General features: G+C 46.6%; 2 protein-coding genes across 6 annotated transcripts in view; both read right to left on the bottom strand.

The window, feature by feature from the left end:
- The window catches only part of ep400 (E1A binding protein p400), a 43,243-nt gene extending 31,024 nt beyond the window's left edge, over window positions 1-12,219 (bottom strand). For 2 of the 3 annotated variants that reach the window (XM_084439760.1, XM_084439761.1), the window contains exons 1-15: window positions 12,093-12,219; window positions 9,862-11,197; window positions 9,607-9,714; window positions 9,363-9,435; window positions 4,933-5,291; window positions 4,400-4,696; window positions 3,732-3,917; window positions 3,248-3,388; window positions 3,052-3,130; window positions 2,924-2,964; window positions 2,453-2,510; window positions 2,261-2,350; window positions 1,797-1,910; window positions 1,179-1,369; window positions 98-275 (exon numbers count right to left, since the gene is read on the bottom strand). In XM_084439760.1, coding sequence (XP_084295886.1) covers window positions 98-275; window positions 1,179-1,369; window positions 1,797-1,910; window positions 2,261-2,350; window positions 2,453-2,510; window positions 2,924-2,964; window positions 3,052-3,130; window positions 3,248-3,388; window positions 3,732-3,917; window positions 4,400-4,696; window positions 4,933-5,291; window positions 9,363-9,435; window positions 9,607-9,714; window positions 9,862-11,163 — 3,217 coding nt within the window. In that variant the 5' untranslated portion in view covers window positions 11,164-11,197; window positions 12,093-12,219. Of the gene's footprint in view, window positions 1-97; window positions 276-1,178; window positions 1,370-1,796; window positions 1,911-2,260; window positions 2,351-2,452; window positions 2,511-2,923; window positions 2,965-3,051; window positions 3,131-3,247; window positions 3,389-3,731; window positions 3,918-4,399; window positions 4,697-4,932; window positions 5,292-8,989; window positions 9,080-9,362; window positions 9,436-9,606; window positions 9,715-9,861; window positions 11,198-12,092 lie in introns of those variants that run through there. The other variant, XM_084439762.1, reaches the window with a different exon arrangement.
- Window positions 12,220-13,021: 802 nt separating this feature from the next.
- The window catches only part of ulk1a (unc-51 like autophagy activating kinase 1a), a 17,798-nt gene continuing 13,319 nt past the window's right edge, over window positions 13,022-17,500 (bottom strand). For all 3 annotated transcript variants that reach the window (XM_084440407.1, XM_084440408.1, XM_084440409.1), the window contains exons 20-26: window positions 16,936-17,031; window positions 16,667-16,827; window positions 16,374-16,549; window positions 15,913-16,031; window positions 15,517-15,674; window positions 14,484-14,619; window positions 13,022-14,133 (exon numbers count right to left, since the gene is read on the bottom strand). In XM_084440407.1, the coding sequence (XP_084296533.1) occupies window positions 14,084-14,133; window positions 14,484-14,619; window positions 15,517-15,674; window positions 15,913-16,031; window positions 16,374-16,549; window positions 16,667-16,827; window positions 16,936-17,031 (896 nt within the window). In that variant the 3' untranslated portion in view covers window positions 13,022-14,083. The remainder of the gene's footprint in view (window positions 14,134-14,483; window positions 14,620-15,516; window positions 15,675-15,912; window positions 16,032-16,373; window positions 16,550-16,666; window positions 16,828-16,935; window positions 17,032-17,500) is intronic.

Below are 17,500 nucleotides of genomic sequence, written 5' to 3'. Positions count from 1 at the left end.
CCAATCATATAGGACGGGAAATAAAGATGCCATGTGACTTTCAGGAAGTAGTGGAGCTGGTGCACAGAGCCTATAGGCATCCTAAGATGAATCTTACCCTCCTGACCGGCCAGGTGAGCCATATACGCCACGGTCTGCACCGTCTTGCCCAGCCCCGTCTCGTCCGCTAGGATCCCATTGAGGTTCTTCTTGTGAAGGTTGGCCAGCCAGTCCACTCCGATCTGCTGGTACTCCCGCAGGGAACCCCGCAGCAGGAAAGGGGCCTGGCTCCGGACCTGACATCCAAAACAAGCGCACGCTATGGGTCAGGTGTGAGGACAGGTGGCGTGTAAATAGATGATGGTTACCCCACTGACTTCACATCTGTGACTGGAGGTTTGGTCCTGATGTCTGCCAAAGTCATTTTTCAGTATGAAAGTGTAAATTGTAAGCGTTCAAATGATGCGCCATGCATTGAAATCTGCAAATATTTGAAGATATGCTTCTGTGAATATTTGTACATCTGAAATCACTAAGCAGAGAAAAAAGGGCTTCAAAGATTCAGAGCTGCTCACACTTCTCACAGGACATGAACTTTTGACAACAACATATGATTATTTAGTGATCCTAAAACTGTTGTTTGTTAGATTGAATGGGCTCTTCGCAATTTAAATTTCCAAATTATGAAAAAAAGGAAAACGAACACATTTTGAGAATTGCAGACATCAGGACCAAACCTCCAGTGACGGTCACATTTTACATCTCATTCACTCTCAACTGTGCCACTATAATCCCATTGAACTACGCCACTATAATCCCATTGAACTACGCCACTATAATACCATTCAACTGTGCCACTATAATCCCATTCAACTACGCCACTATAATCCCATTCAACTGTGCCACTATAATCCCATTCAACTACGCCACTATAATCCCATTCAACTACGCCACTATAATCCCATTCAACTACGCCACTATAATCCCATTCAACTACGCCACTATAATCCCATTCAACTGTGCCACTATAATCCCATTCCTCTATGCCACTATAATCCCATTCAACTGTGCCACTATAATCCCATTCCTCTATGCCACTATAATGCCATTCAACTATGCCACTATAATCCCATTCATCATCCCTCTACACCTACTGATGACTGCCAGCCGGCGTGTGAGGACCAGACACGCCCACTCACCGAGGAGGTGGTCCTGGCGCTGCCCTTGGGCAGGAGGAGGTCTGTGGCGGCCGCCACCTCCGCGATGTCCTTCCTGGGCTTCCCGTCGACGCCGGGGGGGCTGGTCTTGTCCGCCGGGGTGTACTGGTCCACGCTGAGCACCGAGTCGATCAGCACCGCCTCGTGGGCGCTGCCCTGGGGCGTCTCCGTCTCTGGAGGAAACAAGCAGAACCCGTTCAGTCCACTCCATCTTAACGGCAGCGATGCGCAGAGTTGAAAATGCCGACGAGCGTCTCGGGGGTTCGGGATGTAGGCTGCTGAAGTGCACCTTGTGTTGGATGTGACTTGGTTGTGGATGTATTGGATGTGTAATGGATGTGGAGCCTGGATGAATGTACTACATTGTTGTTTTTAATCTTTGTTTTATAGCACTGAGATTTCTAGGAATGTAAAGTGCACTATAAATAACATTTATTATGATTATTATGATTATCCATCCATCCATGGATGGATGATTATTATTGTTGTTGTTGTTGTTGTTATTATTATTATTGTTATTATTATACTTATTATTATTACGATTATTGTTATTATTATTATCGTTATTGTTATTATTATTGTTATTATTATTATTATTACCTTCGGCCTCGTCCCGGTCCTCCTCTTCGCTCTGGGGGCTGGGCTGGGGCCAGTCGAAGTTCTCTGCGTAGGCGCCAGCGTACTGCTTCACCAGGGCGTCCAGGGGCAGGTCCGCTGAGAGGCAGACAGGACACGGAGGTAAGACACAGCGGCGCACAGGAAGAGACACACAGGAAGAGACACACAGGCGTGCGATCGCTTGCACAACTAGCCACAGTGGCGTATTTAGGCATGGGCAACATGGGCAGCCCCCCAGGGCGGCATCTCGGGGGGGGCGGGGGGGGCGGCAAGAGGAGCAGAAAAAAAACTTGTCATTTACAAAACGAAACTGAAAGTGTTCCATCTCACCGCGTCGGCTCAGGGCCGGGGGGGCCGTAGCGGGGGGTTCGCCCAGGGGGCATATAAACTAGAAACGCTGACTAGACAGTTAATGAGTGTGATGACGGCAGAGCGCTCGTACTGACCATCCTTGGCTAGCTCCGCCAGCTCCTTCTTCTGATCGGCCTCCACCTCCATGGCCTCCTGCTCCTCGATGGTGCTCTCCTCGTCCAGCACTGGGAGACAAGAAGCAAGACAACCCCGCGGTCAGCTGCTGTTTGACCGCAGAGGACCTATAGATTTACAACAGAGACGGGGGGCGAAGTTTCTGGACGCACCCTCTTCCTCCGCCAGGGAAGTACTGCACTTCCTCTTCCTGGTTGAGAGGCCTGGCTCCTGTTAGATGAGACGTGTCAATGTCATAACACTTTTTTTTTTTTTTTAAACAAATCTACTGTATTTTAGGGCTGGGTTTAAAAAATCGATTCATCGATTCTGAATCAAATGATTTAGAATCGATTCATGAATCCCAAAATCAATCTTTTATTTAATGAATGAATGAATAAATGAAGGAATGAATAGTTAATTCATTCAATGATTCATTCATTCATTTTTGGAAATCAGTATCGATACCCAGCCCTAGTATTGATGTGTTGCATAACTTGGCAGTCATGTAATTAAGGTTACAGCTAAAAAAAAAACTAACCGAATGGATATTGAATCGAATCGAATCATGATAAATGATTCTGAACCTTGTGAATTGGAATCGAATCTCAGTATTTGGCCACTTGTTTCTGTGAAGCTCATACCTCTTTTTCTGCTTTGTCTCCTGTCGTCAGGGCAACTTGTCCTGTGACGAAGAATAAAAAATGGATGCATCAACAAAAACATAAGCGGTATTTTCTAAATGGATTTCAGTGATGCTGTTCGTTCTCACCTTTGCTTGGTGCTTTCTGCAGGCTGAGTGTTTTCAGTCTTTTATTATAAATCTCAAACTGGAGTTTAATTTCAACGACCTGACGGAAAAAAAACGATGCGGTTTAAATATTCAGACAGCGTACAAACTTGACTTTGGATTACTGGTTTATATTGGATGAATGATGAAGTGATGTCTCGACAGCGGTCGTGCACACCTGCTCTATGTTGGCCCAGAAGAAGTCCACCTCGCGGGCTATGGTGCTAGCGATGTGACGGAGATGCATTTCCACCTCTTTCTTGGACCTCTCCTCCATCTTCTTCTGCTCGTCATGGTAACGGGCGCAGGTACGAACAAGCTGAGGAGAAACGCAAACACCTCAAACCAGGAACTTGTAGCTACGGATATATCTCATCTGTTGTAGAAGATCAAATCCCCCGGACTACATTACATTACAGTCATTGAGCAGACGCTTTTATCCAAAGCAACTAACAATTGCATTTAACGTAGCAAAAGCCAATGAGCCTCTACTCGCCAGGACTCACAAGTGCATCTCCTCTCTAAAACAAGTGACTAAGAGCATAATCTAGTGCTGGAGGCAAAGTGCAAGAATAGAAATCTAAAATACAATACAATAAAATAGATTGTAATAAAAGCTTAGGCGGGAGGATTGTTGTTGTTGGACGAAAACGCCGAGCGACCTTTTTGGCGGCGGCTTCCTTCCACCTCCTCTCCTGGGCGAAGTCGGCGGCCATCCAGCGCATCTCCTCCAGGAGGTAGTCCCACTGGGACTTGGGCCGCGACGCCTCCATGAGCTTGGGCAGCCGGCTGGCCGACCACTGGCCCTCCTTCCTCAGCTCGGAGATGCGCTGGTGCACCTGGCTCTCCTGGAGGGGGGGGGGGGGGCGAGGGGGGGGGCAGATGGTTCAGAACAAGCGGTCGGATCGCCGTCACAACCGATCGTCCCGTTTGCGCTTGCCGCCCTATAGGGCTGGGTTTAAAAAATCGATTCATCGATTCTGAATCAAATGATTCAGAATCGATTCATGAATCCCAAAATCGATCTTTTATTTAATGAATGAATGAATGAATGAATAAATGAAGGAATGAATAGTTCATTCATTCATTCATTCAATGATTCATTCATTCATTTTTGGAAATCAGTATCGATACCCAGCCCTAGTATTGATGTGTTGCATAACTTGGCAGTCATGTAATTAAGGTTACAGCAAAAAAAAAAAAAAACAGGTTTTAGTAACACTAACCTAATCGATATTGAATCAAATCGTGATAATCGATTCTGAACCTTGTGAATCGGAATCGAATCGATTCTTGAAATTGGAATGGATCCCCAGCCCTAGCGCCTTACCAGTTTGGCCTGCTCCGCTTGCTTGTCCTGGGCGCTCTCCTGTGCGGGCTGCGTCCCCGAGCCCTGGCCGAAGCCCCCCAGCTTGACGGCGGAGGCGCCGTTGGGCCCGGCCAGTTTGGACTGGGTGGCGGGGCTGACGCCGCTGGCGCCGGCGGGGCGGAGGGGGCCGGCGGCGTGCGGCGAGGGGAGCGAGTTGGTGGCGCACGGCGGGGCGGGGGACAGGGAGGACACGGAGTTGGTCATCATCCTCTGGCCGGCTTGGGCGGAGTCTGCCCCGGGGCGCGCCAGGGCCACCGTCTTGAGGAGGTAAAAAAAAAAAGTGTCATTTGTACCCAAAGTCCAAAAACGCAGGACACATTTCAGGAGACGTTAAGAGCGAAGACGCCGGCGGACTCACCGCTAGAGATGTAACGGTACGAGCATTTCACATCACGATTATAGTGACCAAAATTATCACGGTTATCGGTATTATCGCGGTATTATAAAATGTGCTGAACTGGAAATCGGAATCGATGCCCAGCCCTACGACTCACCGCCTGTCCGGGCTGCATCATGGGCGGGGCCTGCTGGAGCTGCTGCTGCATCTGGAGGTGGAGGCCGGACTGCATCTGCTGCTGGAGCTGCGCCTGGAGCTGCGTGTGGGGGTTCACGGGCGCCGCCATGCCCCCCTGCGCCTTGACCTGGGGGTTGTCCAGCAGCTGGGCCTGCTGGGCGAGGGCCAGGGGCAGGCCGGACATGGGGAGGACGCCCGGGGGCAGCCGGCCAGGCAGCTGGGGGGGCGGGGTGTGCAGGCTGGCCGCGTTCTGCACCGGCGGGCCCTTGGACGGGTCGTACTGCTGGTTCTGCTTCTGGCCCGCGATCTGGATCGCCTGCGGGTTCGGGGGCATCCCGCCTGGGGCACAGTAACCGAGTCACGGGGGGGGGAGAACGAGGGAGAGGTGCAGAGAACGGAGGAGAGATGGAGAGAATGAGAGAGAGGGTAGAAGTGTGTGGGAGTGAGTTCATCTGGCTCTCTGGTAACGCTGCCTTCAAGCCATTCCTGCTCTTGTTGACTAAGCGATTATTTAAAAAAAAAGATCTAACTGAACTGGCCGTCCCTGGTCGGGTGCCTAACTAAGGTCAAAGGTCAGCCCTGAAGTGGGACAGAGTGGGGCAGGGCTGGGCTCTGGACCTAACATTTGCAAGGTCAGTAAACCAGAAGGCTGCATGGCTTCTCTATCCATCCATGTTTCTTGCCGTAGCATCGTATTTAGGCCTGTGCTGATTAATTCGTAATGCATGTTTGAGAAATGGAACGCGTCATAAGATGGTGACGTCTATAGTTCCATTTCCTGTACAGTAGCAGACCCTCAGATCCTGGCTATGGCCTTGGGACCTTCAAGTGCTGCAGACCTGCCAACCTTGGGGAAATATTTGGAGTACAGCTGTAGGCGCGCCTGGCAACTGTTCTCTTGGCTTGGTTCACAGGATCAATAAAGTACTCTCTCTCCTGTCTGTCTGTCTACAGTATCTATCTATCTATCTATCTATCCATCCATCTCTCTCTCTGACAATCTCACACCTCACGCCCGTTAACAGGGCTATGCCAGTCATAAAAACGTAGGCCTGTATTGCAGTATCAGTGTCTGATCCAGGCCGCAGATAGGGCAGTGTTGATCCTGGTTTCCACTAACTAGAAAACTAGTCGCCCACGACCAAGATTATTCATCATAACCAGACAAAACTAGTTAATAACGTGATGTTAGTTTACGTAGTATATTATGATCATATTCTCATGACCGGTGGATCTAGTTGGAAAGTGTCGCAGGCGCGTTGGCGAGACGAGGTCTTTTCCGGCTGGTATATTGAGAGACTAGTAAAGGGGGGTGAGCGGAGGTTACAAATGTCATTTTAAATTCATGTCAAATAAATCAAATATTCATATCACCAATATTAAACAGTCAGATTTAATTCATTTTCCAAACTACAGTAGCTAAAATGTTGATCAAAAAGTGAGGGTGCAAAAGCACACGTTTGCTCCGCCAAGTTTAATAGTGGGGGTGCACCTGCTCTGCTCTCTCTATAGCTCAGGCATCTACGCTTCTTTTTATCTATTAGGTATTACTGTTATACAACTATTACGGTTATATATCTATTATTGTTATATATCTATTACAGTTATATATCTATTATTGTTATATATCTATTACAGTTATATATCTATTACTGTTATACAACTATTACGGTTATATATCTATGACTGTTGTATATCTATTACGGTTGTATATCTATTACTGTTGTATATCTATTACGGTTGTATATCTATTACGGTTATATATCTATTACTGTTGTATATCTATTACGGTTATATATCTATTACTGTTGTATATCTATTACGGTTATATATCTATTACTGTTGTATATCTATTACGGTTATATATCTATTACTGTTGTATATCTATTACGGTTATATATCTATTACTGTTGTATATCTATTACGGTTATATATCTATTACTGTTGTATATATATTACTGTTGTATATCTATTACGGTTATATATCTATTACGGTTATATATCTATTACTGTTGTATATATATTACTGTTGTATATCTATTACGGTTATATATCTATTACGGTTATATATCTATTACTGTTGTATATGTATTGTCAAAGAATATGATTTACTTTATCACATCTTGACCTCATGACATCTTACAATAATAACATGAGGAGTTCATGTTATTTTCATTCTGGGTATATAAGTTACCTGAATAGCCTGCAGTATGTAGCTAGTATTTCCACTTGCATTAACATCATTCGATCTTCAATCGTTACCTGCTGCTCCTCGATGTCAACAGACGTGTCAACAAAAGTGTCACGTTTTTTCACTGTATTTTCCCATAACTGATGAACAAGCAAGCTAGCTTGCAAATATTGTTATGTGACGAGGGGAATGGGGGTGATAAAAACAATCTGATGATTTGAGGATTCAAATGACATTATGTATTTGTCGATCATCCCAAATCCTCGCAAATAATTTTCCCGTAGGTGGGTGAAGGCGAGGGGAACGAATTTGCCGCTATGATTGGTCAAATGACTTGAGCTTTTTAGTGTACTTTTGAGTGACAAACTGCCCCAGTGTACTTTGATGTTAAAATGAGTACCTGCTACGCAAAATGTATCCAGGTATGAGACTAGCAGTAGGGTAGGCTACTTACTGCTAAGGAGGAGTGGAACATAATGAAAATCATACAATGATTACAGAAGAAATCAATGTGATCGTCTACATATCTGCCAAATCAAACACTACTTTGGTTAATGCAAAAACAAAACGTTATCTGTAAAGAGAGAATGTGATTAAAACATCAAATCTAGACATGCATTAATCGACAGAGGTTTTCAGAGATTTAGGAGAGGGACAGATAGGAACGCTTTTGAAAGGAAAATAAAGCGATTAAAAAAAAAGGAGAAAAAAAACAACCAGAACTTGAGCAATCACAACATGGTCAGCATGCATGAAGCGATGTCGCTAGCTGAAACACTGGCGTTTTTTATGAATGCGTCTCGTTTTTTTTTTTTCGTGGCGTCACAGAGCGTTAGCGAAGCACAGGAGCGCGCGCGGACACACATGGGGCTTTGCAGACAGCGGGCCAGAGCAGAACCGAGAGCAGAACCAAGCACACTAAAGCAGAACCTGTTCTTACCTCCCTGTCCCGTCACATCCCCTAGATGACATCAACCAATCACCTGGCCCTTAAAAACACAACCACGCCGCCGCACCCGAAAACCTGCGCCGTGAGCTTAAACCCCCCTGACACGACCCCCCTTCTACTACTGTACGTACTGTACAAGCTGGGGGGGGGGGAGAAGAGGCCAAGTCAGAACGGTATGCCATGGAAACTGATGGAGAGAGACCCAACAAAAGATGAGCATGGAACAAGAAAAGAGGATGCTCTCGATGGCGTGACTGAACTCAGGGTTGAAATGCTTTCGAAGTGCATTTTGACAACGCAAGGACAGAAGGAGGGATGGCGATGAGTGGAAACGGGAGTAACGAAAAGCAACCACCGAACAAGCAAACATCTCGCTGGGAAGAGATCCTTTCGTTCATTTTTTTTTTTCCTCCTTTCCGTCATCCGCTTCCGAATCAGCCCGAGCACCGTCGGCACGGGGGAAAGGTCCGTCCAAAATAATGATGACTGAGAAGAACAGACTTCAGAAAAGAAGACATGGATGAGGACGACGGATGGTCAACAGCGAAAACAAAAGGTCAAATCATAAAGGACATGGCATCTTCCCACCGAGACGCTACTCTTCTCCACACTCGTCTTCTTCCCCACTTTTCCCCTTTTGAGAAAGAGAGGGCGCCGGCAGAGCTAAGCCTGAACTTCCTCAGGCCTGCGGAAGGATCCGGAATGATGGATGAAGATCTGTTTGCCGATGCTGCTTGGAGGTGTTGAGGAAAACGCCGGACGTCGAAATGCAGGTTTTTTGTCTCGTTCGTTTGTGGACGAGGGGGGGGGATGGCGGTGGGGGGGGGGGGGGGGGGCACCATCCAGCAGCATCGGATATGAACACAGAACCGAACGGTCCGGTGGTGGCGATCCTACCTTGCGCAGTCGGCATAAGCTGCTGGAGCGGAACGCCAGTTGATAAAGGACCTACACCAGGGTGCTGGAAAATCAGCCCATGGCGACCAACGTCAATCCGGGACCTCTTAGCCTGATCTGGGATTTAAAACACACAATACCCTCGTAACGCAAAAAAAAAAAAAAACACTGCACACACAACGATGATGACGTTCTGTACACACCATACGGACCCCCTCTCTCCTTTCTCGGGGTTAAGACCTCCACACACAGCGCTTAGAAGCAGAAGCAATTTGAGGGGAAGAAACGAAAAAACGAAACAAAAAAAATAAATAAAGAGGGGAAGAAAAAGAAAACGACCAAAGAGCCCCGAGGTGTCCCGCTCGCGCCCTACCTGCCATCTGCTGCCTCTTAAAGCCGTCCATGTCTCCTGGGTTCGTCAGGGAGCCGCCGACCCCTCCGTGACCCTGGAAAGATCAACTCTAGAGGTTAGCGACGGATTCTCTCACGCCGAAGATCATCTTACGAGAAACGTTTCATTTGGATGCACTGCGTCGATGAATCGAGCGTGCGAGAGAGGTGGCGTCTCTTGTGTAAACGGGTTTCCGTCTCGGAAGCGGCGCTTCGCTGGTCGTCACCTGGAACTGAGGCTGGGCGCCGAACGCCGCAGAGACGTTGGGCGGCAGCTGCGTCGATATGGCGACCGGTGTCCCCGCCTGTCCGTCCTTTCCGGTGACGATCTTAACCTGGGAGTAGCGCAGATACCGTATTTACACTACATTCACACAGATAAAGCACACTTTTCTTAAATTAACGTAATGCAATTCTCCGTTTTGAATGAGACGTGATGAGAATGACACACAAAAAAAAAAACGATGTCTGAAAACCGTCACCTCGTCGTTGATGACCTCGGACTGCTCCTCCTCTTCCTCCTCGTCTTCCAGGTCCAAGTCGTTCTGCCTCAGGTAGGTGAAAAGCGGTCCAAACGGCTTCTTCTTGAAAGCCAGGAAGTCCATCATGTTCCCCTGGAGGTGCTGGAGGAAGAACAGCTCGATCAGGTAGTCTTTGAACACCTCCTTCAGGCCCTCCATCTTCTTGGCGTGATGCTCCAGACATTGCTTCCTTAGCTGTGCCACTTCCGGGTTGGAGGGCGCGATTTCCTCGAGCTTTTTGGGCGTCTGCTTCTTCACAGACCCCATGGCCATGCCGGTAGGGGTGAGAGGAGGATTGGGGATTCCTTGCGTCAGGTTGGTGAGGGAGGGGCTGGAGGGGGGGATGGAGGAGGGCATGCTGAACGCTCCAACGCCAGCGACTTGGGGCGTCTTATCGAACAGCATGGGGCGCGCCAGCTGCCCTTTGATGATGCTGCTGATTTGAGGGGGCAGGTTGGAGGTGGTGATGTGACCGGGGCTCCCGAGCGTGGGAAGAGCCGTGCCGCTGGCCACGGGGCTCTGTGGTCCCAGGTGATGGATGGTGCCGCCCGTCTGGGAGTGCGGCTGGGACAGCCGACGTTCCCGCACGGACCCCGGCACGCCCGGGGAGGCCAGCTGCACCTGACCCGGCGTGGCCAGCTGCGTCAGCCCCGTGCCTTCTTGGTAAACAAAATGGCCGCTTCCGGTCGGGCTTCCTAAGCTGATCTGTCGCACCAGCATGCCGGCATCGACGAATCGGGTCGGACTCTGTCCGCACACGCCCAGCCCCGTCCCCGGGGCGCCCGGGCGCGGCACCCCCTGGAGGGGTACGGGGCTGTGCTGGGTGGGGCTCTGGGGTTGCATGGGCTGGGGCAGGGGGGAGGTGACTTGAATGTAGGAGGACGGAGCGTGCTCGAACCTCCACTGCGAGGTGGTGTGCTGGAAGCCGGGGGAGGCGGGGCTCTGGAGGGGGAGGGGGGTGAGGGTGATCTGCTGGTTACCGGTGACCATCTGACTCACGTTCTGTAAGGTGATGTTCATGTTCTGTGCCGTGACGGGGCTGCGACTCATGATGATCTGGTAGTTGGGGGACTGGGGGGCCGAGGGGCTGGCTGCGGAGGTAAACGTGGTCACAGGGGATTGAGGGTGGTTGACTGTTGCTTGCTGCTGTGTAGTCGACAGGGTCTGTTGTTGTTGTTGTTGGTCTTCGGCCTCAGACCCAGTGAGAGACTTGGATCTCTGAAGTTGTCTTTGTACATTCTGTGATCCACTTCCATGGTGCATTGCGTAACACTGTTATTGTATTTCAAAACAATACCTGTAGAGGAACAGATGTCAAATGATGCCACAATCAAGCCAATGCTAAAATAACATCACATTATCACAGGGTCTAAAACATTTTACGGTGTAATGCCATGCAAAAAGACACATAACAATATAACAAATAAATTACTTTTAGATCAAATTCACCAAGATGCCACATTCCTTATTAGCCAGTTAGGTAACATATACATTTACTGTACATGTGTACAAATGGGTATTATTCAATAATAACCATTGATGTTATTGTTTACAGAATTGGGCTAGGTCTAATCCCTGGACCGTGGCTAAGAAGAACACTGTAATAGCGGAATAGCTATAATTCAGAATATTGAAATGTTGTGTCTGATTCCTGAGGTCATTTCTAATAACATTGTTTAAGTTGTGTGGAGAAAATATAGATTGCAAGAGTCGCACGAACGCATTGTGTGCCTTTCCAGCAATTAGGCTGAATGTGACAGCCCGTCCCAGCTCGTATCCAGCTAACCAACAAGCATACCGCGAATACATGTTGTCTCTGTTGGTAGCAAACATCCTGTAGCCTTAACAGCTAGCCACCTCGCTAATTATATACATTAACTGCCAATTTCTATATATGTAACGTTAGCCAGCTAGCTAACTAATGAATACAATGAGCTAGCTCCAGCATGGTAGGGCCGGGTAGCTAGTTAGCTTAGCCAGGACAGAGCCAGAGCTAGCTGCATGCTACCTAACACTTCATAGTCCCCGAACGAAGATGGCTGTTATTTTTAAGACACATTTTTGTAATAATTAAATGTAGCTAGCTAGCGTTTAAAGGCCTAGTGGATAAATAGCCAGACATGAGCTAGCCCACTAGTGTGGCTACCTGTTCATGCTAGCTAGCTAGCACCAGCGCACCGAGTAATACTCACAGCGAATACAGCTCCAGGGATCTCATCAATGAACTCGACCTCCTCAAAGACACATAGCTACTTCATTTAATACTGATACTCCAAAATCAAACATAAATTCAATGTTTTTAAGCATATCTCAGTCAGAACATAACGGAGGCAACTTATTCTTTGAAGAACCGGAAGTACTTTTGTTTGAAAGGAAGAAGATGAACCGATGCCTAAGCTGACCCAGGAACGCACCTTTTTACTATACCTTTTAATTCGATTTTTTTATGACTGATGCAAAGTGCCCGTGTGCCTATTGTGGTTATTCTGCGTGGTCGGGCGGTTTATCTGTCTGTCTGTCTGTCTGTCTCTGTCTGTCTGTCTGTCTGTCTATCTGTCTGTCTCTGTCTGTCTGTCTGTCTGTCTGTCTGTCTGTCTGTCTGTCTGTCTGTCCGTCTGTCCGTCTGTCCACCCATCCCTCCATCCATCTATTCAATATCAGTGATTAAATCTGTGACCTATACAGCAAATATGATCCATATAGCCAGCATTACTCACAACACCAGGAGCAGATAAATCTACTGAATCTGTTAAAATTCACCATTCAAAAAATGAGTATAGCCTAGGCTACACCACAAACTGAACGTTCACGAGAGCAGCATCCACACCTCCTGAGGAGAGTCCCGTTACAGTCAGCCATGCTGTTTAATCCCAGCCATACGCTTCTACGGTCGCTTTGTTTGGATTTTAATTCAATTCAATTCAATTCTCACCATATTCCCTTAGTCCCTCCCAGTCATGGTGGTCAGGCAATCTGTTTAGAGCCAAATATCATTAAAGCTTACTTTGGGATTTTGTTGGGAGGGGGGGTTCAACTAATTTTTCATTGTTTGGTGTGGAAACAGTCCACGAGGCAGTGTTAATTCACAAACTTTAATTATAAGAAATATATAAAAGACAGGCATTATAAGAATCAATTTGTTCATCTGCTACGCATTGGCAATACTTGGTCTTTACATTCACTTTAACATTTCAACTCCACTCAACACAATGGTGCAAACTGCATGAACTATAATGTTACTCACAATCACCCAGGGAAAATAAAGTTGTTTGTTTAGGCCTCAGTTCAAGTACAAAAAAAAGATAAAAGCTCTTATTTGAGAAGAGAATGGATCATGGAAGCACCTTACAGATGAGGCCTAAAACAACTAAAACAAAACATTCAAAACATTAAATCCCAAACACACTAGCTCAGTACCTTCTTTTAAATATTTTTTCAGCCAAGTACCTCCTGAGGCTATCAAGAGGTACAATACAGCGTAATCAGTGATTTAAACAACAACCTTGTAACTGAAAAACACTTTAATGCTACATTTCAAATGTTTAAAAGTAATATTTGACAAAGTTTTTAATTTATCTGCTGCGTTTTTTGTCCAGCATAGTCTCAGCCAATAAAACAGCGTCTGGAAGTAACATGTCTTCAGCTATGGTGAATGGCTTTTTGGCTTTAGCTATGAGCAAAGACAACACATAAAGCCTTGGGTGTTTTGGCTTATGTCTATTGAATATAAAATGCGGTGAACTTATTGTACATTTAAATTATTTTATTGACCCTATTATAGTGAAATACAATATTTTTTAAATTAACATATTTTAACCACGTACCCCCTGCAATACTCCAACATACCCCTAGGGGTGCACGTACCCCCATTAGACAACCACTGCACTAGCCTACTGGCACAACATGCATAATGCAACATCTGCTCCAGGAATAAACAGACAGAATCACTTTGTGAAACTGAACGCTTTTCTTGTCCTCCATTTTGTAGATGGCATACTCCATGCGAGGCCGCGGGCAGAGAGCAGAGTGAAACAGTGGTCGCTGAAGAGCACGCTGGCTCAGTTCAAAGTCCTTCTGTGTATCAACAGTCCATCTTCCATCCGTCTTCTCCGAAGGGCTCCATCTTGGTTGGAGAGTGACGGGTGCTCGAGGGCAGCAGCTGCTTCAGTCCTGGGGCTCAAACTCACTGAGCAGCCTGCAGAGCAGACAGCCGACGCTCGATACACTGCTTACCTGTGACCACAACACACACACACACACAGACACACACAGATGCATGCACACGCGCGCACACACACACACACACACACACACACACACACACACACACACACACACACACACACAGATACGCACATGCACATACACACACACACACAGACACGCACGTACGCACGCACACAGACACACACAGATGCATGCACACGCACACACACAGTCACACACACACACACACAGAAAGAAAGAGCATGATTCATGACATCTAAAACTCCCATCTCTAGTATGTACGGCCTAAACTATGATCATTTAACAGTGTACTGTATTTGTTTCCACACATGAACCAGCACATGTACAGTCCTCACATTTACTGATGTTGTCCAGGTCTGCCTGCTCTGTGATGACCATGGACAGGCCCTCCATCAGCAGCAGGGCCTTGTGATAGCGCTGCAGGGAGGCCGGACCACGATGGAACATCTCGTCCAGCGCCGCTGACTGGACCTGGACACACCGTCCACCCACACAGCAGCAACACGCACAGGGACACAGGTCAGGGGGGTCAACTCATACACAGTCATAATAAATAATAATAATAATAATAATAATAATAGTAACAATAATAATAATAATATAAATAATAATAATAATAGCAATAATAATAAAAAATTCTCAGTTCTCAACTCTCAGTTCTTTTAAATTAAGACTGCCGTTGCTGCTGCTTTTTATTAAATCAAATAATTATTTATTAATTCACTGACTGCACTGTAACTTTTATTCCTGTATTTTGTTTTTCCTGCATTTTAAATAAATAAATAAATAAATGTCCATTTCGTTTTATATGACCTTTTATGTGTTGCACTTTGTCTTAATGCTTTTAATGTCTCATGTAAAGCACTTTGAATTGCCTTGTTGCTGAAATGTGCTGTACAAATAAACCTGCCTTGCCTTATTTACAGAGAGGCTGAGAGGAGAGCAGAGTAGGGCTGGGTATCGATTAGAATTTAAAGAATCGATTCGATTCCGATTCACAAGGTTCAGATTAGATTATCACGATTCGATTCGATTCAATATCGATTCGGTTAGTGTTACTAAAACCTTTTTTTTTTCTTTTTTTTTTAACTGTAACCTTAATTACATGACTACCAAGTTATGCAACACATCAATACTAGGGCTGGGTATCGATACTGATTTCCAAAAATGAATGAATGAATCAATCAATCAATGAATGAATTAATGAACTATCCATTCCTTAATGTATTCATTCATTCATTAAATAAAAGATCGATTTTGGGATTCATGAATCGATTCTGAATCATTTGAATCGTTTTTTTTTAACCCAGCCCTAACGGCGAGCTAGACTGACGGCGACGGAGAGAGAGAGAGGGGGCGGGGCCTCACCATGTGCACGGTGTGGCTGTAGATGAGCTTCTCTGCCGTCACGCCGCTCATGTGGTCCATCAGCCGCTGCTTGCTGAACAGGAAGCAGCGCAGACGCGCGTTGAGCGAGCGGCAGGACGCCACGCTGCTCTTATACAGCTCGTTCAGCTTCCTCACCACTGAACACCAGAGAGAGACAAGAGCTTCTATTGAGTTTTATTTATTCATTTTATTTAACCTTTATTTAAAGGTACTCTGTTCGATTTACTGCACTTTTTGTAAAAAAAAAAAAAAAAATCCAATATATGCAATAAATAGGTCCAGGGGAGTTATAACTATCTGTACAGAAAATATAGCCAGCGGTGTCGTGCCTGTGGAGCAAATGCAGAATAAAAAGCAGGATGTTGCTCGTCTCACCTTGCTTGACCGTGGAGGAGGGGAGGAGCCTTCCTTGCCTGATGTCCTCCATGGCGCCGCGCAGCGCGGCCGAGAGACACTCGGTAGCCTTCATGTACAACACCAGCTGCTCTGCATAGCTGGGGTACACACAATCAGACATGAATATACTGTACGCCCAAACGATCGGATTTACACAAGACATTACAGGCAGGCTGCAGGATCTAAGATAGAACTTCACTACGCTGAGGTACTTTGATAATAAATGGTGAAAATAAAGAGTTCTCCTTGAGGAGGAATCCAAGATGGCAGCTAAAGCAACCCGTTGTTTGTGAGGATTTTATGTGCTCTGACCTGTTTAACCTCTGCCTCTTGGCCAGGTCGTCATTGTAAATGAGAATTTATTCTCAGTTGACTAACCTGGTTAAATAAAGGTTAAATAAAAATAAATAAAAAATAAAAAACAGGCAAAAACACGTCACCTCCACTCCCGACTTAGAAGACTGATCTGGTCAGCCACCAGGCTCTGCTGTAGGAAGGACATGTCGGGGCTGTCTCTGCCGTCCAGCCCCGGGTCTTTGGAGCAGGCGATCTCCATGACACAGTGGACGAAGGCCAGACTGAAGCGCAGGTGGCTGAGTCCATCTAAGTGATCCTGCTGCGCTCGAGAAATTCGGAGAAAATCAAGAATTACGTTAATAAACAAAACCACCGCTACCTCAATCTCATTTGTCGCTGGACGATCGTTTAAGTTGTTGCGGGTGTTTGCGCATACCCCCATCAGTGTCTCCTCTGGGAGTTCTGGGGGTTCAAAGGTCACCCCGCTGTCCACCCTGGGGTCAGAGTGGCGCTGTCGGTGGGACGTCACACTCTCACGGCGGGCTCCTCTCTGGAGTAGACGGCCACTGAAGGAGGCGTGGCCGGGGTAGTCCACTCCTGGGACAGACGACACAGTCCAAACGCTCAGGTCAACACTCAGATCAAACCAGAAACATGTTTAGTTATGAGTTGTTCGGTCCGAGGGCGACTCACAGAGAGCCGTACCTGAGTGTGTCCTGGTGTGAGTGGTGTTCGGTGAGGTGTTTCTTCTGGGTGGAGATCCGACAGTGAACACCACTAGGTCTGAACCAGTTGGGGGCGCTGTTTGAGCAAATGAAGGAGAGAAGGTGTGAATTGTCTGGTCCAGCTGTGGACTTTGATCCAACCTTTCTTAGGCCACTTACATTTTTGTGGATTTTATGTGTATGGGGTGGGGGGGGGTTGTAGGTGTGTGATGTAAGTGTATGTGTGTATGTAGGGGTGGGTATATACATGTGTACAGTGTGCTTTGTATAATTGTGTGTGTATGCAATGTGTAGCATATGTAGGGGTAGGGGGGTAGGTATAGAGTATGTGTATACTGTGAATATTTTTATTGTATGTATGTATGTATGTATTTATATATGTAGACTGAGCTGTCAGCTGCATATATATCATGCATAGTTTATGCATGTTTAATGTTTGTTATTGTAAAGGCCCTTCTAGGGACGGGCATTGGAAATTAGCAATAGCTATACCTGCTATGATGCAGCTCTTTGGAAGATTGTTGCGCAGCCTAACAATGTACACT

Source organism: Borostomias antarcticus (genome assembly GCF_949987555.1).
Source record: "Borostomias antarcticus genome assembly, chromosome: 6".
Classification (NCBI taxonomy): Eukaryota; Metazoa; Chordata; class Actinopteri; order Stomiiformes; family Stomiidae; genus Borostomias; species Borostomias antarcticus.
This window is presented reverse-complemented; position numbering and strand designations above follow the sequence as displayed.